The 25,584-nt window shown below is 31.9% G+C and overlaps 1 protein-coding gene across 3 annotated transcripts in view; it reads right to left on the bottom strand.

Annotated features, from left to right (window-relative positions):
* The window catches only part of Ge-1 (Enhancer of mRNA-decapping protein 4 homolog Ge-1), a 140,110-nt gene that overhangs the window by 76,409 nt on the left and 38,117 nt on the right, over positions 1 to 25,584 (bottom strand). For 2 of the 3 annotated variants that reach the window (XM_085810508.1, XM_085810506.1), the window contains exons 5-8: positions 19,996 to 20,191; positions 14,511 to 14,673; positions 7,538 to 7,642; positions 2,492 to 2,604 (exon numbers count right to left, since the gene is read on the bottom strand). In XM_085810508.1, coding sequence (XP_085666634.1) covers positions 2,492 to 2,604; positions 7,538 to 7,642; positions 14,511 to 14,673; positions 19,996 to 20,191 — 577 coding nt within the window. The remainder of the gene's footprint in view (positions 1 to 2,491; positions 2,605 to 7,537; positions 7,643 to 14,510; positions 14,674 to 19,995; positions 20,192 to 25,584) is intronic. The other variant, XM_085810507.1, reaches the window with a different exon arrangement.

Here is a 25,584-nt window from a genome sequence, read left to right as displayed (position 1 = left end):
GAAAACGATTACTCTGGAATATTTTCAAAGCAAAATTAAGAAAACCGTTTACGCCAAATTTTGCATAAAGTATCTTCTTGTGTATTGTTTTATTTAAAGTGTGAAATTTTCTCTTTGAAATTATAAAAAATCACGAATGGAGCAAAATTAATTCATGAGAAATAACTTTGAAATGCAATAATTCCATCGTAATATGAAACAGTTGAGAAAAGTGCAATACAGTTTATTTATTCACAAATAATCCCCTCATATTCGTAATTTATGTACTGTCGATTGAGAAATATAAATTAGTAAATTAAACCGGTTATTTCAATACTTTTTCTTTATCAGTTTTTTTACAGGCTCTTCAGTAGAGCGGTAAAAGTGGCTGAACACTTGTAGCTCGCTCGGGTTTGAATCCAGGCTAAAGGGTTGGATTCATGGTTTTTGTGTAACGTAAATGCAAGTCAGCTTCCCTTAGAAAGTCCTCTGCGAAGCCATCCCTCCCTTTATACAGGTAATTGTTGTGTGCTTTGATGTAATTCAGTAAGCAAACAAAATTAATCCAATCAAACCCGAAGAGCGAGTTGATTACATGTGGAGTTTTCTACCAGGAACGTAAATGCGAGCAATTTTCTCTTAAGGTTTACATGAAAGCATCCATCCTCTTAAGCAGATAGCGTTCGCATGCTTTTCTGTAATCCAATCCTAATTCTCATACATTTACTAGTAAGTTGACATACACCTTATTACAGACAAAATAACAAGCGTTTTTAAAGATTTTTTTTTATTAACTTGTCTGAATTCCCTTTATTTCTTGAGGAGTATAAGAATTTCAGCAAATAAAATTGGCCGAAATTTTATACAATGTAACTGATGTTTTGATTCAATTTAGAAGTAACATGAGCTTTACTGATATTTAAACACTTTTTGGCAGATCTCATCCTAAAAGAGGGTTTGAAGATAAATTGATTTTTATTTAATTTACAATCAATGAAAATCATTGAAAGCAATCATTGAATGAATGAAAATCACAAAAACTATTATGCATTCAATTGTCTCTTGAATGAAATTGTCTATTTATCACCTGATAAATCAGACAAAATTGCCTATATAATAGAAGCACTTTGAAAGAGTTAACAGTTCTTAAGGGTTTTATGCACCAAAAAAAATGTCAAAATAAAATCTTATTATTCATAAGTATAAGTAAACAATAAAAGCAGTTTTAGCTATTTTATAAAAGGTCATTAAATCTAAAAAATTAATCTATTCTTATTTGTTATGAATAAAAGGCATTAAATCTGGTAAGCTTAAACAGCGTGCAAAATCGCTGACGTTTTAATCATAGCAAAAGTCAGAACTAGAAAAATTAGAAATGGCCTCTATTTGATTTTCAAGTATATTGGCGCGAGACGAAACCTGCGGTTTTTGCTAAAATGTAGCCAAACTGATAAGAAGAAGGAAATAATGTGTAGCCAGCGGCTATTCTGAGCGGCGACAATGGACCACCCTGATCTACAGATAGGCGATTCTCTAAAGTAGGGAGGGAATGGGTGGTACGACAGTTGCACCAGAGCCAGCGTTAAGGAAGGTCATTTTCCTGGTACAACTGCTATACCAGCCGGCTTTAGAAAGTTAAGTATCAAGCTATCACAGCATAAACACACAAATATGTACCATATAACAAATAACTGCTTGCATCTACATTATAAAGAAAGATGTCTCAAAGATACAATATTTTAATTCTATTATGATGATTTTATAATTTCTCAAGCAGCTATAATACATAAATTCATTATCAATGCAAACGAGGGCTATCTGCATAAAGACAGGTACCCTCACAAAAATTTTTCTAATCTTAACTGGCTCATTTGCATATTTTACTCAAGTGGGAAAGAGATGATAAAGACTTTGGATGACACTGTCTAAGCCTGTTTTCCTTGGAAAGCCTGTGGAGGACTTTCTAAGGAAAACAGGCTTGCCTTCATGTTACATGGAAAAATCTGTCCGCCCCCAAATATCCATACAGACACACTTTCATTACAATTCAAAAACCAGATCAGACTGCTGGTAGAGTTATTTACTGGCTATTGGCAGGCAAGCTCCACATTACACTCCCTCAAAATACATAGAGTTTTCCTATAAAAATCAATATCAGATTAAGATTAAATTTTGCCTATTTTTGAAACTCAAGTTAATCTACTTCGTGTGGTATAACATACTCAGTTAAATGTTTAGCCCTATTTATACAAATTTAAACTTCTCACATAATACACTTATTATTTAAACAAACAGAATATTCCCATTATGGCTAGAGAAATGACAGCAATAAATTAACAAAAATGCATAAATACTGAAAGGTTAAATTTTAGCAATTATGACAACATTATTATAGCACTTAAATGAAAATAAAACACAACCAGAATTGCAAGTATTTTAAATATTATGTTGACTACTGATAAGTTTGATAGGGAAAATTAAATATGTGCAAAACTATAAATAGTTTACATACCTTGGAGATATGTCTTTTTCCAACGTATTGACTTGAAAAAATTGTACTATACCATCCAAACTACCTATTGATAATGCAGTTCCATCAGGAGAAAAAGTAGCAGCTGATATGGGCTATAATACAAAATCATATGAATCAAAGACTAATTCCCTGCAATTCAAAAAGGGATTCATAACATATTGCACATGAATGATTGACAGAAGCTCTCAGCAATATTTATATACAATTTCAATCATCTTTAAGGGCGGTTATCTGCATTGGACGTACAAGTCAATGGTCTAAAGCAGTGGTCTCGAACTGCATTCAACTAAATGCAAAATCAGAAAGCAGCTGATTGGCCATAATTTTTTTTAACAAAATAAAACTTAATTTCAAACTATATTTCAAATAACTAACTAAATTTAACTTTTTTTTTTTTTTTTAATTTCAGTTAATATCTTTTTGAATCTAATGCAGTTCAGAAATTCGCAAGGCTTGAGACCGGAGGTTGTGCGGATTTTAGGATTTTGCAGATTTCAGGACAGAAAAGATAAATCACTAGTAATTTCATTATGATATGATACAATAGACCAGTGGTTCTCAACCTTTTGACTTATGCATACCATCTAAACAAAAATGGAAACCCTTTAGTATCAACACTACAAAGTAATACTACCACCACCATTCTTGAACAAAGCTCAGATCGCATAAATTTATGAGTGTTAGAGAAAGAACTCAATCAGGATGTTGGGGTTTTAATTTTTGAATTTAACACTTAAAAATACTTTGCTTCTTAGCATACCACCGATTGAGAACCTCTGCAATAGACTATGATAGAGTGAGCTCGACATAAAGGACACAATAATGCACGTACTAACTGTGATTTTTTCTGTGTTTTCTAATCACCATCTTCTTTCCCATGACCATAGCAATTTTATGTTGTCAAGTTCTGCATTCATTCTTACACGTATCTCACTGCTTTGTAGCTTGCTTATAGCTTACTTGTTGCAATGCTTATTTTATCTTTCACGATTGTTGAATTTTTAAAATTATTACTGTTATTATTATGGCTCCTACTTAAAGAAAAAGTTATGCAGCTGCTTTTAAGCTTTCAGCAGTGAAGAAAGCGACACAAATTAGAAATCAGGATGCAGATCATGTCAGACTGCCATCATAGCTTAGTCTGTTTTGTAAGACAATTTAGAGAAATGGACATGACAGAAAAAGAATTATCAGCATCAACAGTTAGGCTTAGTGTTCAAGCAGAAGTAACTGATCAACAAATAAGCATTAAAAACTTTATTGGAGGATCTAATTGGGGTTTTAGGTTCATGAAAGACACTACTTGTCAAAACCAAAACAGCAATTGGACAGATGCTTACTGGAAAATTAAAGAAGAAAATGTGAATAGAGAGGGCAAATAGCTCTGGCTAAAGTGCCCATTACGTTTCACTGTCCTCCAAGCAGAGCAGTTCGAGGGGGGGGGGATTATTTCTGTGTTAAAAACTGTGAATGAAAAACACTTCGTTTACTTGTGTTTTGGGTTGGGCCCCAAATGGAGAGAAGCTAACCCCTTTGGTTATTTTCATAAGAAAACTTCCCTAAAGGGTTCTCTATTTGTATCAACCAAAAAGAATGGATTTGTGAAAAAATGTTTTGGCTGAGAGAAATTAGTCAAAAGAGGAAAGGTGCTTTTTTCCAACCTCAGAGACTCATTGTTCTGGATTTAATGTAATCCCATTGAGTGGATACTGTGAAGCATGAAGAGGGGAAAAAAATATCTCCCATGCCTCAGTGATACAAGTGGCCTTACAATAATTTTACATCCACTGAATCTCACCATCAATAAAATTTTCAAGCATGAACTACAAAAGCAGTGGGAAATATGGATGCAAAGTGGACTCCATTTTGTATAAGGAAGTTGCTTTGTACGTCCATAAAGCATGACAATCAGTTTGTCATTAAATTAAATATCATTAAAAAAAAAAAAAAAAAAGATATGATGTTGAAAGAAGTTATTTAAAACAGAGTGATGGAAGTGACCTTGATTGTTATTTGTTAAATTTATTTAATTCTTACGAGTCATATTTTGAAGGTTTTGTATAAATAAATGCAATTTATTTATAAAATTCTGTTATTTACGTTGTAGAGTCCAGGTGGGTGAACTTCTATCTGAAATTGGAGTAACAGAAAACTACACAAGAGAAGGGTTAAAATACAATTTATTAAATCTTTTGAAAATTTACAATGCGTCAACTCGACACTAACAAACTTCACCTCTGCTTGGGTGGTAAATACAAATCACGTAATTAAACTAAAATTTGAAGATACAGTCAAAAGTCGTTAATCCGGACTCGTCGGGACTTCGGCGATTCCGGATTATCGATTTTTCCAGATTATAGATCATCAGTTTAAATCTCGTAAGATGGCATGCAGAAATTCTAAAATTAAAAATATGAAACCGTAATTTATGAAATAAAGAACAATTATGATCTAAAGGGTATCAAAATTTGCAAAAAGAAAAAGCTTAATATTTATTTGTTTACTTTATTAAACATTTCTTTCAATGTAAGTTGTTTAAGTTTTGCTTCGTTTCATGTGATAATACTTTCTCTTTAATTATATTAAACAGACATAATTTCTTGTTCAGTTACAAAGTTCCGCTGTTCAAGTCCTATAATTGCTGAGTCAAGAACACCGACTAATTTGTCAATCGAAATTTTTTCGTTTTCAATAACCTCTGTCACTTTTCTTTGCTATCGGAAGCAAATTATAATGACGAGGAACTTGTTTTAAATCATATCAAAGACGGAGCATATCGAGATGAAATACTACATTTCGTAAGGAATTATAAGCATAACTCAAAAACGAGTAGCCTCAGAACGTTGAAATTTTGTATATAGGACTGCTATAACATGTAGATGTGCACCTCGTATTTTGGTTGCAATCGGCCGCACCAAACGTATATAAATATATTTATATATATATATCCACTCTATTACCCGGCTCAGTGATCTCAGTTTCTTTACTCTTATATGTTTGTAAATAGAACATTTTTTGCTTTAAAAATGATTGAATTATGTTGTTTCTATCTTCTGGTTAAGGATTTTATGCCTTTAGTAAATCTGTGTGCAATATTTTTAGAATTATCAGCAATTTTAAAGTTGTTTAATTGCCGCTAAGCCTGTTTTTAAATGGCGGCCATTGATGTTTACATTTGAAACAGGAGACTAGTGGATTTGTTGCCAATCTAGAGAAACTTAGCTTCGCAACAACAAAGATAACGCATTCATTTATTATTGCCAATTAAATCATGCTTAATTCCTTCTGGAATTTTTTCGAGGAAATAAGCGTTTGAGATTTACTTCGTAATTTTTAATATAGATATTTTGGGTTTTTTATGTATTTTTGCCTTGTCGCGAAGTGAGAACTGAATTAATTGAATGAGAAATACTAAATAGTCTGTGAAAAACTGTTTCTTTTCTGTTTTGTTTGCTTAATTTGTTTTATACATAGTTCTAGCTTTATTATAGTATTTGAATAGAACATGTGGCAATGATTAAATAATTCTTTAAATGATATACATTTTGTGCATTCTGAGTTATAATATGAATGAAATATAATACTGTTAAGTAAACCTAGTGCCAGAGTGTCACTATGGTAAACAAAGTAAATTTTAAAGAATGCATTTATTCTATTGTAGTTTATGCGTAGTCAGCGAAGTAGGTTTAATTCAATCTAATAAGTTTAAATAAAATGCAAGAAAAAAATGCGTATAATTTAATATTCCGTACAAGGAAGTCATGTGGTGTACACATCAGATTTTTTTTTGTAACATGGTGATTTACGATGATAAAAAATGCTTACCAAATTCATAAAAATAACGTCTCTTAGAAATCAGAAGTATGTTTATGGTAATTTCAAGGTAAGATCTTTGTTTATTTTTTCATAAGTTATATATTATTGTTTACAGTTATGTGGCATATGTTATAAAATATTATCAATGATTACATCAGTAGGGAAGAGAATTACTAAATAAATGAAAATTTAAGTGCCATGTTTCAAATAGCTTTGTTGTAGCTTATATGGCAGTGCTTATACAGTTATGGCTTATACAGTTTATCTGATGAATTAAAAATTTTTCTTATTCAATTATGGGTGTAGCGTATACCCAAAATTACGGTAACTAAACAATTTAAAACATTAAACATGCACAGCAAATATGATAATCATTATTGGTATTATTGGTAACAACAGAAAAATACAGGGAAAGCAAAACAATTTAAAAAGCTACTAAAAGATATCTCAAATCAAATTTAAATAGTAATATAGCAAAAATAAATAAATAAATAAATAAATAAATAAATAAATTTTCAAATCTAAGCATAATACCAATTTTTACGTAACAGTGTAGATCTAAATTCTAATAAATCTGCCAACATACTAAAAGCTCATATACATATGTTCCTGCATATAAAGTAAATTTCGTCTGTAAAGTTTCCTTGTTACCTTATTGAAATGTATGGTGTTAATATTATGCCACATAAGTAAGTTTCATTTTGGCTACCAGGAGCCACAATAACTTGGATTGCTCCAGGGGCTTGATACTAATTTCTTCTCTCCAGGCATCGATGCTTTTGGTGTACCATGGGAACAAATATTTGGTCTAGCTTGGTGACAATGTTGAAAAGTAATGTTTACTAATGTGTATCCATATAACTTTCTATGGAATAAAGTTTGTCTCAGAGGGCTTGCTATTTTATTATTATTATTATTATTTTTATTTTTATTTGTATTGCCTTTGTATTATATAAATTTGGCAAATAAAAATGTACAGAAAATTTTTACTTAGATACCTTTAAAGAAAGGGGGAATGTGACAATTAAATTGAAAAACCAAAATAAATAAGATTAAAGCACAAGCAAAAGATACAGCCAATTTTTTTGCCATGCACACTTCTCACTATCACAATGTTTATTTGACTATAATTTTTTTTAAATAGCATATATTACATTACACAGAACTATATCAGTATGACAGAATATTATAATAAAGAATTTATATTACCTTCTTATGTTCAGATATTACTTGAACTCCTATTTTGACTTCATCCAAAGTTAAGTTTCCAAGACCATGCTCCTTTATTACCGTATTTATATTCCAAATCTCAGCCTTAACAATAAAATAGATTTCACATCACTTATTTATGCATGTGACAACAAGTAAGTACAAAGAATTCAGCTTACAAAAATAATATTCTATACTCAATTAGTTTCAAATACCCAAGAATATTTTGCTCTTTACAGATGCTCATGTTTCACAGAAGGATTACTTAACCTTTCATGAATGTGAATTACTTTTTATTCTATGAAAAATGCTGCAATTTATCAGTGGGCAGAAAGTTATAAAATACTATAGCAGAAAAATTTTTGCAACTATTGGGTTGGTTAACCATATTTAATTATATTTCTTCTAGTGAATACAAAATACTGATAAAATTGCTTTTATAATATGTATGGAGGTCACAATATTTTTTAGATATGTACAGACAATAAGTGGCAGGAAAAAAATTGTTAGCTTTGAAAATATGAACTATTTTAGCCAAGCAGACATATTTTTTAGCATAAATTTTAGACAGAATGAAAAATGGAGTTGATGTGAGAACATTACGGCAGTATGATTTTCTATGATTTTAAAATGGTATTAATTCAAGAAGAATGCATTCAATATTTACAATCAGCATATGGAAAGGCCAATGACGAAGAATTATGGAGTCTTTGTGATAACACCATGCACCTCCACATCAAAAGAGTAAAATTTGTACAGATTTGGAGAAAACAGAAAAGAAAGATAAAGGGGAATTAAAGGAAAGCCAACATGGCTGTGAGTATAAGGTGAAGAAACAAGAGGTTTTGTAATGAGAAGGGAATGTTAGATGAGAGAAAACATAGTTAAAAGGAAGGAGAGATAAAGCATCATTGGCAGTGGCACTCATCCTAAAGTAGAATAGGAGAGTATGGCGTGAGCTAAGCTCAGGGAAAAGGTGAAGAAAGATAGACTGAGTACAGGTTGAGGTAAAACAATGAAAGAAATTACCAGGAAATGAAGATGAGTTAAGGCATGTCTTCAGCAAAATTGATGAGAATATCGACAACTTTTACACCTTCGATAAATTTTTCAGCAGTACTTTTAACAATGATAATAGAGTTGATTATGTTATTTAAAAAAAAGTCTTATGATTTTCTCATCTTTTATCCAATCAGTTTTCAGTTGAAGGCAGGGCTTCACAGTCACATTTCTTTTGGCTTTCTGTGCATAGGTGGGGCCTGAGGAAGTGGAGAGCGTTTCAGCAGCATTTTTAAACACGAGAGGGAAATCATCACTTATTAGGTTAGGAGCTTGCTTCTTTGGTTGTTCTTTAGATTTTTCAGTTTTCTTAACTTAATTATTTTGATAATATTGTCATCCCTTGTAACTACTGACGTGTCCTTCACCACGAAATAGGCAGGTCGGTTTTTCCATCTGGTTTTTTAGGGCAAAATACACTTCGATGATTAAGTCTACATTTACAGCTTCTTTCTTGTTGTAACAGGAATGTTGGGAATGCCCGTAATCCTGATATCTATAGCACTGGGTTGGCTGTTTTCTTGGAACATATTTTTCAATCAGCACGTTAGCACTGAACATATTATTCAGACTGAAAACTGCTTCTCCAGATGGGGTTCTTTCAAGTTCTATAAAATAAATAGGAAGCTTAACGTAGTTATTTTTGCTGGAATTCCTAAATAATTCTCTAACCTTCAGAATAGGAAATTTACGGTGAGAAAGTTATTCTTTAATTGCATTTTCAGGTACTGAATCAGATAGATTCTTGATTATGGCTTTTACATTTCTTTCAGATAAGAGCTGGTATGTGTGAAAAGGGATCTTCTTGTCTTTACGGATAGAAACTACAGTGCAATATTGGTTGGCCATCTGTACTTGCACGTAGATGTAGTTTTCCTCATCTGGGCTTCATGATTATTGCATAGTTCAGAAAAAATAGCATCAACTGTTATACAGTCCCCATTGTCCTGTGAAAAATAAATTGGTCGGATATTTTCAACTTTATTTTCTTAATTTTTTAAACTTTTCTGTGTGTCTAGCAATTTTTCATCTACTGGAAGCTTGTCAAATTTAATTTTTGGAAAGATTTTAGAGGCAGAAGTTTCAGTAGGCTAACTTTTGCAGCTTTGCGTGGTTGAAACCATAGCAGCTTTATCAGGTGGCTGCCTGATCATAATGAGACTGAGCGAGAACAAGCAAAAAGCGAGTCAAGATCAGCTAAATCATGGAGTGAGAGGCATACACACCTTCATGCACCAAGTATCTGATTGAATTCTCTCATATGGAAATGAAGGCCCATTTTGCGCTACTATATTCACATGGTTTAAAGAATTTCACAGAGGCTGCAATTCTCTTTAGGATGATGAACACACAAGAAGGCCATTGTCAGCAGTAATCCTAAATAATGTGTCTGCCATATGAAAATGTTAATCAATGAAATTCACTGCACCAACCAACTAATACAGTAGGAGCTTAACATTGAATCCACCATGCATAAAATTATTCATGAAGAACATCATATAAAAAATTAATTTGCTATTGGGATCCCCATAATTCAACTGAGCACCAAAAAGAGCAGCAAAAGAAACTCTTAATTACTTAAAATAGATGCTCACCACATTATTTCTAAAATCCTAACTGGTCATGAAACTTACCTACCCTTTTTTTTTTTTACGTTCCAACATGTGAAGAAAGTAAAAGTGTGGGTCTCTGAAGATGATGCCATACCCACAATGGTGACAAGACAACATGCAATGTAAAAAGTAATACATGCAATTTTCTTCAAAAGTAAAGGATTGGTCAAAGCCATCAAGCTGGAAGAACAGAAGACAGTCACAGCTAAGTGGTACACCACTAAGAGTCTTCCACAAATTTTTCAAGAAATGAATGTTAGAGGACTTATGCTCCACCATGACAATACTTCTTCTCATTCAGCTAAATGGGCAGTTGAGTTTCTTGAACAAAAATACATCAAAGTGATGGACCATCCACCCTATTCACCCAATCTAGTTATGTGTGACTTTTGGCTATTTTTTAATCCAAAAAAGAACTTGCATGGACGTTGTTTTCATTCAGATGAGATTGATGAAGCTATAAATGCATTTTTTTCCATCTATTCCAAGAAATGAATGGCTTGAGGCATTTAATCTCTGGAAAATTCTCCTACATAAGTGCACTGATTTTGGGCAGACTATTTTGAAGACTCCTAAAATTTCGTAAGTATAAAGCTTATGTGTATCTCAAAAATTTCAGAGTGACCCTCATACACATACCAAAAAATGATAAAAATGACAACACTGTAAATGAACATTTTATCACTGCAGATCATGTTGCTAGGCCTTTTTAGCTTAAGATTCCTCACGCAGTATGCAAAGTGGCATCAATCTGAATAGAGTAGTTCAGCCTTGGTACTGATATGTGTTCCTGGTTGCACTGCCCTGCTACTTTTATGCAGAACTGCAAAGAACAAACAGTGTTTGTGGTTCTATCCTCTCCCCTTTTTAAGGAAAACTGCAGTTGAGGCCACTGTTATATTTAAGTATACTTTTAAAGATAATGTTTCAAGAAAATCAGAGATGTACAAGTGGTTCTCCAGATCCAAAAGAGACAATGAGTTAAATGAAGACCGTACAAATTGGACATCTATTAATGAACAATAATGAAAACATTGAGAGAGCAGGACAGTAATGCTTAAATTTTACAACAGACAGTTTTCTAATAAATAACACTGAAAGACCATTCACTTCATCTATGAAAATTTTTTGTCCAATATCCTTGGAGAAAAACATGATGTTTAAATCTCAAGCTACTCATTAAGACTTTTTCAATTTCCATGGTTAAAGGAAGCTCACGTGAAGCAATTTACTGACGTAAAAAGGCTGCAAGAAAATAGCAATGCTTGCTTGAACGATATTCAGCACTGAGAATTTTAAAACTGTTTCCATTTATTTAGCAGTGGGCAAAACACTGGGAAGAGTGTATGGATGGTGGCTGAAAAGACTTTGAAGAACACTAAAATATGTTAGTGTAAAAAGTATAATATAATTAATTACTTAAAACATAATTCTAGTTACTTTTGGATGCTCTCTCTTACTTAGTAAAAGAAAGTATCCTTTTAAATTACAGAATATAATTCCATTTATCTGGTTTAGGTGTATGTATCATTTTGCAAACAAAATGAGATCCTAAGCTTACAGCTATCATAATGCAATTGATAGTAATAAGCCTATCACTACTATTTTAAAACAGTGTCTTGATGAAATTCAACTTCTGAACTTCACATTTCCATGCCCAAACATGACACACTAGATAACAAATTATGTGTCAATAATAATAATTTTAAGCATTTATTAAAAATACAATTAAGAAATTAAAAATTCTATAAAAATCTATTTTTTCTCAGTCATTGTGAAGCAAATGAAAGAAATAACATAGTATCTACACTATTTAAAAATAAATATAAAATATGAAATAAATTGCATGCTCTGCAAAAGAAATTTATAGCTATATATTGCTCAATATTATTCCTACAATGTCTCAAAATAAAACCGAGGAACTAAGAATTAGACTGAATTAAAAAATATTTAATATATTTAAAACTATAATAAAATAATGAGATAATTTCTAATTTTTTTTAACACTTTTGATGAGAGGGTAACTATATTTTTAAAGAAAAGAGTGAACATGAGCTTAATAACAGGTCAAAAGAACAGCTATGGATTGATAAAACTGCATCAGATATATGAGTTAGGTAAAATATTTTCTGGAAAAATATCTTAAGAAATTACAATAATTCTTCATTTCCTTTCCTTCTATATATACATTTGTTTATTGGATATTATTTGAAATATAAACCTTGTTTAAAAGAATTGATCTGTACTTCAATTTACTGCTCTAATTTTTGGGGGAAAGAGTTCTGATCTCCCTGACCATTTTCCATTTCCCTTACTTTACAGGTATGGAAGGACTGAACATTCAGGCGAATAAAACTATTCAAGTTATTGAAATGTTTAATAGTTCGATTAAACTGATGAACATTCACAAAATGTTTAACATTTCAATTAAACTTCATCTTCCAGTCATCATATAGGGATAAAGTTAATGCAGTTAAACAATATTTAAAATCATCTATGGATATGACCAATATCTCACAGTACATTATCACACAATATTTTAGATTTCTTTAAAAATTTTAGATATATTAAATGTTGCTACTTTAAAATAATTATCAAACTTTTTTAGGCTTCCTAAGAAAACATTTCTTCAAAAAACTAGGGATTAACATACTCTTGAAAATTGGAAATAGTCAAAATATAAATCTTTTTTTAACTTGAAAAATATTTTGGTCATTGAAAATAGACATAAATCATTATGCAGAAATGGCAAAAATTTGAAAAACTAAGAATTGTAATTTTCATATGCAAAAGCACATTAAAATGAACAGAAGTTTGTCATTTAACAATTTAAGCACAGCTGCAGAGTATATGCAGCACACAGAAACTCACTTGAGAAAATTAAGTGTTCCATATATGCAAGTGCTATGTATTCCAATTTCTACATAAAATATATATGTGTGTTAATAATAGGCAGCATTTTCTGTCTACTACACTGACATAATTTTTAATTTATTGAATTTTAGATTATGACATAATCATTTTATTTCACAAAATTCTTTTGATTATTTTATCTATTTTCTTCTTGATACGAGAAGTAAAAGCATTGGTTTCTGAAAGGTAAACAAAAATTCACCTGTCCACAAAATAGTGGATAGTTTTCCCAACTGAAGTAGGTGTTATTTTACAATTTTTTTTTTTAAATTTATGTTCCTTTGTTTTATTGTTTTGGAAGAAATAATTCCCTTCCCCATAGTAAGGAACCTTAAATATCCATGTCGATACATTAGAATGAAAGTGAAGTTGAAAAAATTCTACTAACCTATTAGAAAAAGTTTTTTTTTTCTTTTTTTAAACTGCTATTACAATCAGACAACAACAAAACTACAACAGACAGAGAACATTATGTACATTATCTCTGAATTAAATGAAGAAGTAATCAAATGATGAAGTAAATTCAGAAACAGCTTCAACAAATGAGATTGCACTTATGAAGGCAGCTGGCCCATTACAATGGCTCTTTCTTCATCTCTTTCTTATAGTTTTATGACTTAACCCTTGGGTCATATCACCTAAGTTAGGTTCAGGAGCGTAGCTAGAGTTCCCAGTGCCCAAGGACAATTGAAGAATTTGTGCCCATTCCTGTGTGCCAAGAATGAAAAACATTTCATTAAAAAATTTCGTTGCATCAATTTGGTGCTCCTTGCACCCAGGAACAGATGTACCCCCTATCCCACCCTAGCTACGCTACTGGTTATGTTATATAGTAAACATTATAATAAAGTATACTTCAGTTCATATATGCAATATTAATTTTTAAAAAAATCTTTAACAATGACAGTAAGAAGAAATGTATGCTTACAATAACAAATAGAATAATTAAGCTAAAAATAAGCTAATATGTCAAAAGTATAGTGGCTTTTTTTAAATTTAAAAATGAGAGTAAGAAAAAAATATACTCACAATAACAAATAGAATAATTATGGTAAAAGATAAGTATGTACCCAACATTTCCAAACTGTATTTGTTTTTTTTGGGGGGGAGGGGGGAAGCACTTCTGCTATCATCAATATTATAGTTAAATAAGCAAAACTCCTTTTTAAGTTGTAAAAAGTTAAACTTAAAAATATAAGAAAATAATGCCAAAGAAAGGATTATGTTCATAATATGTGTTCTGTTATAATTAATCAAAAGACTAAAAATTTTACAATTATTTTTTCTATAGTAAAAATTATCTCAGACAATTAAATAATTCAGAAATATAACCAAAACAAAGCATTAAAACTGTAATTCACAACTTTGACTAATAGGTATTCACTCACTCGTTCATTATGTGTGACCACTAGCAATGTGCTAACATCGTCACTACCTGCATCTTCTTCTGCATTGTCATTTTCATCTGGAATGTACAAACACCAAATAACACGATTATACTCACTAGGTGTCCAGTCAGGAGATCTGAGAATACGGATCAGTAGATTACATCTTACAAAAAGTTAAGCGGAAAAAATCTAGCTCCTTAAGAAAATACAGCAAAAGATATACAGTATAAAGTCTCTAATCCAGACGTCCATTATCCGGAATGATCTATAATCTGGACCTCAAAGCCACAAACTTAACGCATTCACGTAATGTGTTTGCACATGCGTTTGAAAGTAACAGAGAACGTTATTGAAAATGAAAAAATTTCGATTTAAAAGTTAGTCGGTATTTTCGACACAGCAATTACAGCGCTTGAATAGTGGAACTTTGTAACCGAACAAGAAATGATGTCTGTTTATAGAATTACAGAGAAAGTATTATCACAAAAAACGAAGCAACTTAAACAACTTACATTGATAGAAATGTTTACTAAAGTAAACAAATAAATATTAAGTTTTTTTTTTTTTTTTTTTTTTAATTTTGATACCATTTAGATCATAATTGCTCTTTATGTCATAAATTACGGTTTCATATTTTTAATTGTATAATTTCTGCATGCCATCTTACCAGATTTAAATTGATGATCTATAATCCGGAAAAACCCCTAATCCAGAATTGTCGAAGTCCCGACGAGTACGGAGTATGGACTTTGTACTGTATTGGATGACATACACCAGTTTAAAAGAAACCAAACTAAAACTTTTAGAAGTCAGGTCATATATTTCCCTTTTTTGTAATTTTTCATCTGGATTAATATTAACCACAAGCAGGTTATTTTTCTAATGCTTAAATGAAAATTATTTATTCACAATAGTTTATTACCTGATACAATTTTATAAGTATTAATATACCAAGTATGTCATTTGTTTGTTATACTTTAGAGTCATTACATTATTTTGAAGCAGGAGACGCAAAAAATGTGCAATGTCCTCTCTGGGATTCGAACCTAGACTTCTCGAATATACACCAAGTATGCTATTATTACACCATAAAGGCATGCTGAAAGGAGGGAGAAAATATCTTATATACTCCCCTGCTTAAAGAGAGACTGAGGATTAGTGGACACAATTGCCAAATCCTGGTGGTGACGAATTATTGTCCCCTCCCTTTTTAGTTTGGGTGCCATTTTAAGGTCATTAGGTTATTTTAAAAAAGGAAACAGAAAAAAAGTAGAATGCCCTTGCCAGGATTCGAACCTTGATCTCTTAAATACATGCCGAGTGTGCTACCATTGCACCATGAGGGCATGCTTGAAAAAGAGGGGGAAATACATTACCAAAAAGATCAACTGTGATTCTGATTCTTGTGACTAAGCAAATCAGAATACTAAAAGCTGCTAAGAATGCCTGTAGGAATAAGCAAAATGAAAGAATAAGTGGCAACATGGTATAGTTCATAATCATCTATCAGATTTGATATTGAGGCAGAAACAAACGGCACAGAATAACAATTTGTTTGGTGTCATTTTGAATGCAACTGACAAACATTAGCCACTGAACATATACAAAAGCTAACATTTAATCACTAAAGAGTGACAACAGATTTTCTGTCGAGTATTAACGGTTCTTGGTTAAACAACAAATACCAATACATTATCATTCACAAATTTGTTTATTATACCCTTATTGATTTATTCTCCTGCCAAAAAAAATTAACATGTATACAACTTAAGGCCTATGCTTCTCCTGATCAAGTTTACACTACTTTAAAATATGTCATGAGTAACAAAACTACAAATTTAAGAGACATGATTGGTACTAAGGATAAAACATCCAAATTTTATTTATAAATATGCATTAGAAATTATCTACCGCTACACCGCTGAATGACTTCTTGCAAATTTTCCAGAGTTCTTAAGTATGAAAAATAATAACCCATAATCATAAAAAAATTTGCCTCTTGTGAATGTTTTCAAACTGTACAGAAGAAAAACTAATAAAATAAATACATCATTTTTTTATAAAATATACAATAGATTATTAAAGTTAAATATCTTACATTTTATATCTCATCTTTACATGTGCAGCAGAATAAGAAATGATTAAAGATGTAAAAAAACAATATGCATACACATGAAACAATACATTTATGTATACACAAATATTATTTCAGATATTAATAAAATACTTCATTGTTCTTACACAATTAAAAAAATTAGTAGCTAGTTGAAAAATTAAAATTCCCAATATTAATATACTTCCAAATTTATGTTTGTACTGATACAAAATATTAATAGACTAAACTATTCAAATAGTAATACATGCTGAAATAACATTGAATATGCTCTAGTATAACACATGAATTTGTTGATAACTTATAACTCATTGCAATGCTACACAAACTTATCCTAAATGTTACTACAAGGAAACATAAAAATAGCTCACCTGCAATAGATGGACAATAAAACTGAAACACCTGCAGTTGCAGCATGATAATATAATAAAAGCAGGTTCTTCTTCAGACCATTCGTTTCAGAACTGACAATACAAGTGTTATACAGAACAAAGTCCGAAATCTGGACTTGTTGGAACTTCGGCGATTCCGGATTTGGAATTTTTTCATATATTAGATCATCAGTTTAAATTTAGTAAGATGGCATGCAGAAATAATAAAATTAAAAATATGAAAGCATGATTTATGAAATAATGAAGTATTTATGATCTAAAGGGTATCGACATTTAGAAAAGAAAGCTTAATATTTATTTGTTTACCTTATTAAACATTTCTTTCAATGTAAGTTGCTTCGTTTTTTGTGCTAATACTTTCTCTTTAATTCTGTAGACAGACATAATCTCTTGTTCAGTTACATTGTTGAAGTCCTGTAACTGCTATTCCGAGAATTCTGACTAACTTGTCAATCGAAATTTTCTTGTTTTTAGTAACTTCTCTGTTAGTTTCTTCACTATCGGTAGCAGTATATTCTGGATCTAGAACCATACTACAGATTTCGCTATTCATTAATTAATTGATGATTGGGGCATTGTCATCACAATGGAAAACTTCTGTTGTATCATCTTCAATTATTACCGCTTCTCCACATTTCTTTACAAAATCCAATCACTGGAAAATTTCACCTTCAGTTTGCAATGTCCGAAAACCTTCAAATTCACGGCTATTATTTTCATCGTCCTCACCATGAAATATGGTAGTCGGCTATAAATTATGAAAAGCATTTTTTAACGTATCTGGAGACACATCCTCCCAACGTGCATGCGTAAAGCATACAAAAAAAAAAAAAAAAAGTTTGTGGCTTTGAAGTCCGGATTATAGATTGAGAAACATTGTCATCAAAATGAAAAACTTCTTTTACATCCTCTTCATTTATCACCATTTCTCTTCATTTCTTTACAAAATCCGTTAATTGGAAAATTTCACCTTTGTTTTGCGATATTCAAAAACCTTTAAAATTAGTGGCTATCATCCTCAAATTTAGATATTCTTCACTATACATATTTGGCTATGCACCATGAACTTGGCGACTAACGAGAAATTGTTCCGTTAAATTTTCTCTTGCTTCTGAGACAACTAAGCCTGAATTGTATTAGTTCAGTTGTTTATCATATTTATGTCTATTTCTTGCACATGCTTAAGGCTTATCAGAGTTCTGAATAAATAAATTCCCACCATATACTTAAGCCTTACTGAGGGCCGGTGCTACATATCTTACTGCTTGATGCAGTCTCTGTGGGTCATAAATTCTGCGACTCGATGCGGCCATATGAGCAATGGCGCTGGTTCTGGATTTATGTGAATAACAAATTAGTTATTCTTAATTCAAATAGCCTTAAATGTAATCTTTGGGTGTATGAGTATCATCAACAAAATCTATTTTTAGTATATGAAAAGAAATTTTTCCTCTCAACATTTTTTAGCGCATGTAACTTAAATCTGTAATCATCGCCAAGAGTGATGTCAACATAAAAGGTTACCACACTCCTTTATTATTCAATTACTAACATAACAAAATTGTTTATGCATCGCTACATGAGTCATTACTCAATTTGTCATGTTTTGATAAACATGCGGTGATGAAAGGAAAGTATAATAAATAATGATTCCCCACGTTGACATCAGATCAACGATATATCTATGTGGAATGTTTCAGTTTGAGATGTATGCCAAGCAGATATGCAGTAAAGGAGCCAAATTATTGATAGTACAAATTTATGCTAAAAAGATTTTTTCTTTAATAACAAGGTATTTTATTTAGTGTAAAAGTGAAATTAAGAATCGGAGCTCTTCAGATGTTTAATTATGCGCGGAGGGGGGATCTAATGCGCATGCATAAAACCTATGAGAAAACATTGTTGGTAATTTTGAGATCCTGATTTTAGATCATTCCGGATAATGGGCGTCTGGATTTCGGACTTTGTACTGTGTAATCATTAAAAATCATTTTAGCCACTTCATTGATAAAAAAAAATGGCAACAAATAAATTTTGTTGCTACAGGAGGAAAACACTTTTGAAACTTGTTCCAATACTTCAGAGTGGTTCACATAAAGTGATTGTGCAAACCATGGTAAATGTTACAGCCCATCTTCATGTACTTCAAACCTTTCTGTCCCCAGTTTTGCGTGGTAACTGGTACACTTAAGAATACAATGTTTGAACTAATGGGTGAACATTTGCACAATCCTTTTTGGCATGCATCATTAATCCTCAGTAGCAATAGGGTTATCCAAAACAACTGACCTCTCAGAACTTCCCCAATATCGTAGCCTAAACAATCACTGATCCACTTATTATGCACCATGAGTACATGGTGCAAGACAGTCCCAGTCATTGCAAGAATGTACTGCATATATAGTCTATGGTTTACGTTTTGTGCTCCTGGCATCAATAAAAACAGCATTAATCAAGAGTCCCGTTTTTGTAGCTGCTAAACAGTGAATGTTGACCCAATGAAGCTCTTGACAGAAAGTTTTTGCAGAGGAGCAGTGTTCAGCTCATGTTTTTTAACATAAAATTCTCCTCAAATTTTAAAATTCTTTTCAGATAAATTCCTCTTATGTCACAAATTACTATAACTGTAAGAAGTTCCTTGCACTTTCTGATATGCAAGCATGATTTTGGAACTACAGCTCTTCTACATAATAAAGACTTATTACCTGGGTAGTAGATGATGCATCAGCCAGACAAGTACTAATTCTTGTGAACACCAATATATTTCTCATATACATCTTATAATCTTCAACATTTTAAATCAATATCTTTAACATACTGTTGAACATTCAAACTTCCAGCTCTGCTGCCATAGATAAAACTCTAAATCCTTCATGGCTGCCAAGCAAAGCCTCTCTACATATGCAACAATATATTAGATCACATTTCTAATATAATTTTTAAGAATTAGAAAATTAACTTTTAGAGAAAAAAAGGATACGATATTGAAGAGCCATCATCATCTATCTTGTGAACAAATAGTTCACCACATGAATCTACCGATCCTAAAAGTATTTGGGAAGTAGTATGAGCAAAAGCTATATCTTTAACTTCATTTTTATAATCTTTGATAAGGTATCTCAAATCCAAATGCCTTCTTAAAAGGCGAACATATCCTGGCTTGTTACCTCCTCCTGCTAAGAAAAAAAACGAATGCACGAATAATGCATGTAAACATAAAATAAAATAATAATAACTGCTTTATTATATTGGGTTGTTCGGAAAGTAATTTCGTTTTTTGGGGGGAACATGAAAGACAATTTTCGTACAATGAATAAATATTTTATTAAATTATATATTGGCCATTCTGGTCCAACACCTTTTGCCATCTTTCTGGCAGTAACATGATTCCCTGCTAAAAGTTTGGGTCCTTGCTGGCAAAAAACTGATTCAGGTGGTTTTTGACATCTTCATTTGAGGTAAAGGTTTTACCATCCAAAAAATTTTGCAGGGACCGGAACAAATAATAATTGGAAGGCGCCAGATCTGGAGAATATGGTGGGTGTTGCAGTATGTCCCATTCAAGCTGTAAAAGCTTTTGGCGAGTGACCAAACTTGTATGAGGTCTCGCATTATCCTGGTGGAACACTACACCCTTCCTGTTGCTTAATTCTGGCCTCTTCTGTTTAAGTGCATCATTCAATTTGTGCAGTTGATGACAATAGACTTCCGAATTAATAGTTGTATTGTCCAGTAAAAGCTAAAAAAAAAAACGATTCCTTTGAAATCCCACCAAACGGACAGCATCACCTTTTTTTGGCGAATGTTGGCTTTTGAAACGCTTTGAGCAGGTTCATCTTTTCTTCTCCATGACCTCTTGCGTTCCACATTGTTGTATACGACCCATTTTTCGTCCCCAGTAATAATCCGCTTAAAAAATGGATCATTTTCCTGACATTTGAGGATCGCTTTGTAAGAACATGGGGCACCCACACATCGAGCTTCGAGGTTAAGCCCAGGCCTTTCAAGTGGCCATAAACAGTCGAATTCGACAAATTTAACCTCTCACCGATCTCTCGTGTGGTTATTCGCCGATTTGCATCAACTAATGCCTTTATCGCATCTTTGTCAGCTTCGACCGGCCTTCCAGACCGTGGTGCATCTTCGACATCAAAATTGTCGGATCGAAACTTTGCAAACCAGTTCTAGCACTGGCATACTGTTAACATGCCTTCTCCATACACATCCGTAAATTTTTTTCTTGCTTGTACAGCATTTTTACCTTTTCTGAAGTAAAAAAGTAAAATATGACAAAAATGCTGCTTATTGCTCTCCATATTTAAAAGGGCACCAACCAAAAACTACTGCGTAGAATTAATAGAACTTTTTCACACACAAGCCTTGTAATATCAGCTCTCAAGACATATAATGGTTATGCGGCTTAAGTGTGAAGTTGGTTTCGAAAAAATGTAATTAAGTCCTCTGAGGGGAAAAAACGAAATTACTTTCCGAAGAACCCAATAAATGAGTCTCAAAAGATACAATTCCAAATTATGAAAATTATGCAAATACATTTATACATTTCAAAAACAGAAAATTATGTAAGGTTAACAAATCATACATTTCTGAGATAAAGTACCTTGATACTTCTCTCTTACAACAGCTTATATTATACTCTTAAACCAAATAAACTCACAAAACAAATACTTCTAAGAGCTTTAGTTACACCTTTAGCAAAATATAAAAAACCACATTTTATTTCAAACTAATATATTATTGGTACTTCTTTGTTATAGCAGCCACTAACCATATTTCACAATTTTAGATTTGTGCCAAGATCTCAGTTTTTCGTCAAGCTCATGAAACACAAATGTAAAAATTAAACAACACATATAATAACAATAATACACACATGTCATTTCCTAAGAATATTTTAAGAATCCTTAGTAATATTATTTTATTGAATGTAATTGTTTCAGTCAATTGCAGCACTTTCACACATATTGTCTGTTACACCATTTCACAGATGCCAATTACTCTGCCTCAAAATACATAAATCTAAAAGCAGTGGTGAATGATATTACCAACCACTTAACCTATTCCCAACAAGGAAGCCTTCTTCTTCTTGATATTTTTAACACTGCACCTCCACATGGTTTTGTCATTAACTTAAAGTTTCATGTTGTGGCCCTTTTTACATATTCGTTTGTCACGTATAACGCAACCTCTTTCTTGAAAAAATGATATGCCATGTACCTCATTACACGGCATATTAAAGATTGTTAATGTCATATTCACAAAAAAAAGCAACAAATATATTTTTAAATAAACAAGGAATTTAAAAATCTCATCAAAAATGAATAATATAAGAACACATGGCAAGAGCAAAAATGCAGCATGATGCTAATATATGATTACTTGGCAAAGTATAAGAACACGCAGCTGGTGCTAATAAACATTCATGTGGCAACATATAAGAATGTTCAACCAGATTTTGGCGAGATATATTGGGCGACTGATGATTCAATCTTGGGGCCGCTATAACAAAAAAGTACTATTATTATACTCAATTTATGAAGTTCCAAATATTCTTAAACTGCATAGGAAACATTTCTAAAGTTCTGAAAAGAACTCGCATGCTTAAACTGCTCATATCAGATAACACGAATTCAGAGACAAAGTACTGGTTGGTTGACTGAAATGTTCACCAGGAGCAGAAACAGTCTTCAGGCAACAAACATCGGATAGTCTTGTGAGCTATGTCACATCAATACAAATCTGTAAACCAAGTTGTGATATTAATTCCATCAATAGATATCACTATATTGAACAGAGGCTCATCGAAGTAAACCATTGAAAACACATAATTTACTTTTATTCTCTGATTTAACCCTTTGCGGCATGGTGGGTCAATATCTGTCCCACCTAATTAATATTTTTTTCTCAGTTAGCAATTCCCATTAGAAGTTTTCTAATCTTTTAAAAGTAATCGATTTTAGTTATTAGTTTTCTCAGTAGATGTCACTACTATACCAGGGCTTAAGTTTATAAGCAAAAAATATTCAAAATAGGATCACAAGAGTGATATGCAGGTATCTCGCATTTTTCAATATTTTAAAAAAGTTTGGTATACAATTTAGGATATCTATGATTGTTTTTAATGTTCAAAGGTATTTTATTTTCAAAAATCTTAATTGGATTCAATATTTTATAGTATTAATTTTGCAGTTGAAATAAGTGGGTTAAAATTTGTCCCACCACACACTTGAATTTCCGCTCAATAGATGGCAGCACTCACGATTATTTTTTTCCTTTTCTTTTTTGCATCTACTTGTTTCGTGATTGCGCGCGCTTTTACATCCTTTGTTTGCTCTGATGTGCTAAAATGTCTAGAAAAAAATTAACAACTCAGGAAGCTTTGGATCTTTTTACTGAATTGCCATCCGATTGCGACTCAAATGCTTCAGATGTCAGTTCTGATTCAGATGAAATTGAAATCCAGGAGAGAATAACTGAGGTTGAAGTTATTGCTGAAGAAGAAAGGGATACCTGTGAGAACGAGGCTGAATCTTCTGTTCCGTGCTGGAACAAACAAGAAGTTGATATTTCACTGCCAGAATTCAAAGAAGATTCGGGACCGACAGGTGAGATTTTTGATTTGGATGATCCAACACCTGTAAATTTATTTTTAAGTATATTCACACTTAAGTTCATTGAACATATTGTTTTTCAATCAAACTTATATGCAACACAGAAAAACAGTGTATTTTCCCCTCTTGATAGTAACGAGTTTTTGCGATTTCTCGCTGTAAATTTGCTAATGGGCGTAAAAAAGTTTCCAAGTTATCGGGACTACTGGAGAAGTACTCCACTATTACACGATGATTATATAGCAAACATAATGCCTGTCAACAGGTTCAGTTGGATATTGGGAATTTCATATAAACGATAATTGTTTACAACCTAAGAGAGGGGAAGCTAATTTTGATAAGCTATACAAAATACGCCCACTTTTAAATCATCTCTCAGAAAGGTTTATGGCAGTTTTTAATCCTAATGAAACTCAGGCAGTTGACGAATCAATGATTCGCTTCAAAGGGAGAAGCAGCCTAAAGCAGTATATGCCTAAAAAACCCATCAAACGCGGTTACAAAGTATGGATGCGATGTGATGTCACTGGATTTGCATGCCAATTTGAAATTTATACTGGCAAACTCGGTGACTCTGTGGAAAAAAATCTAGGGGAGAGAGTAGTGAAAACTTTGTGTCAGCCTCTTTATGGTAATAACCATAGAGTTTTTATGGACAACTACTTCAGTAGTTATAATTTGTTTCGCTTTTTAAAGACACAGAACATCTATGCATGTGGCACTGTAAATATGAATCGGAAGTATCTACCCAAAAATTTAAAAGAAGACAAATTTATGTCGAGAGGAGATATAGACTTTTCAGTTAGCGATGATTCAATTTATTGCATAAAATGGAAGGATAAAAGATCCGTTTCTATCCTGTCTTGCTTGGAAAAGGCAACTGAAATGAAAGAAATTAATAGAAAAGAATGAGATGGAAAAACAAAAAAAGTACTGTGCCCAGACAGCATTATTTCATATAATAAGAATATGGGATATGTCGACTTATTTGATCAACTGAAAGGATTATATGAAATAGACCGCAAAAGCAAGAAATGGTGGCACAGGATCTTTTTTTACTTTTTAGATGCGAGTATAGTAAACGCATTTATTCTATTTAAGTTTGTTCGCAAAAGTGATCATGATGTAAAAACAATGAAAGATTTTCGTCTCTCAGTTATAGAAGGTCTAATGGCACTTGCAGGCAAGAAAGAGCTGAAAAGAAAACTGAAATCCCCAGTTCAAATAAAAACTAAAAAACCGTTCGTACAATCAGAAAAGAGACTAAAAAATGTAAGTCACGCACCAAAGAGAACGAGCAGGAGAAGATGTGCATATTGCAGCACATCGAAAGAAGAACAACGAACATTTTGGATGTGTGAAACATGTGAAGTGCCTCTATGCTTACAAAAGAATGAAACAACATGTTTTTCAAAGTTTCATGAAAAATGAGTTTTTCAATTTTAATCATATATAAATGATTTTGAATCAAGTGTCAATTTTAATATTTTATTTAGTATCATATGTACGAGTATCAAATTTTAATCTTAAAATAATATCCAAGAAAATATTTTCTTTTGTTCCTAAAATTAAAAATTATTAAATATATTGTACAAAATGCATTTTAATGTATTTATTATCAATATTTTAGAAAGCATGCTTTATTTTGTTTATTCATTCCACATACGATTTGTTTTTCCTGCTATACACCAATATGCTATAAGACATGTGCTAGTTGCATGGTGGGACAAACGGTATCCCACCTTCCCCCGTAAAAAATAAAAGCGCAGAATTTTTTTCAAGCCTGAAAGGCACTTAAGTAAGTCTATCTGACTTATTCTAAGACATTTTTTTAAAGATAAAAATATATTTTAAATATGCGTGTCGCAAAGGGTTAAAACTAATTTCCTGCACGACTCAAATGCACAGCACACCAATAGTACATAAAATTTTGGATAGTG

Source organism: Stegodyphus dumicola, chromosome 2, assembly GCF_044657685.1.
Source record: "Stegodyphus dumicola isolate Sdum_Otavi_A_Nest chromosome 2, ASM4465768v1".
Lineage (NCBI taxonomy): Eukaryota > Metazoa > Arthropoda > Arachnida > Araneae > Eresidae > Stegodyphus > Stegodyphus dumicola.
Note: the sequence above shows the minus strand (reverse complement) of the source record. Positions and strands in the feature narration are given on the sequence as shown.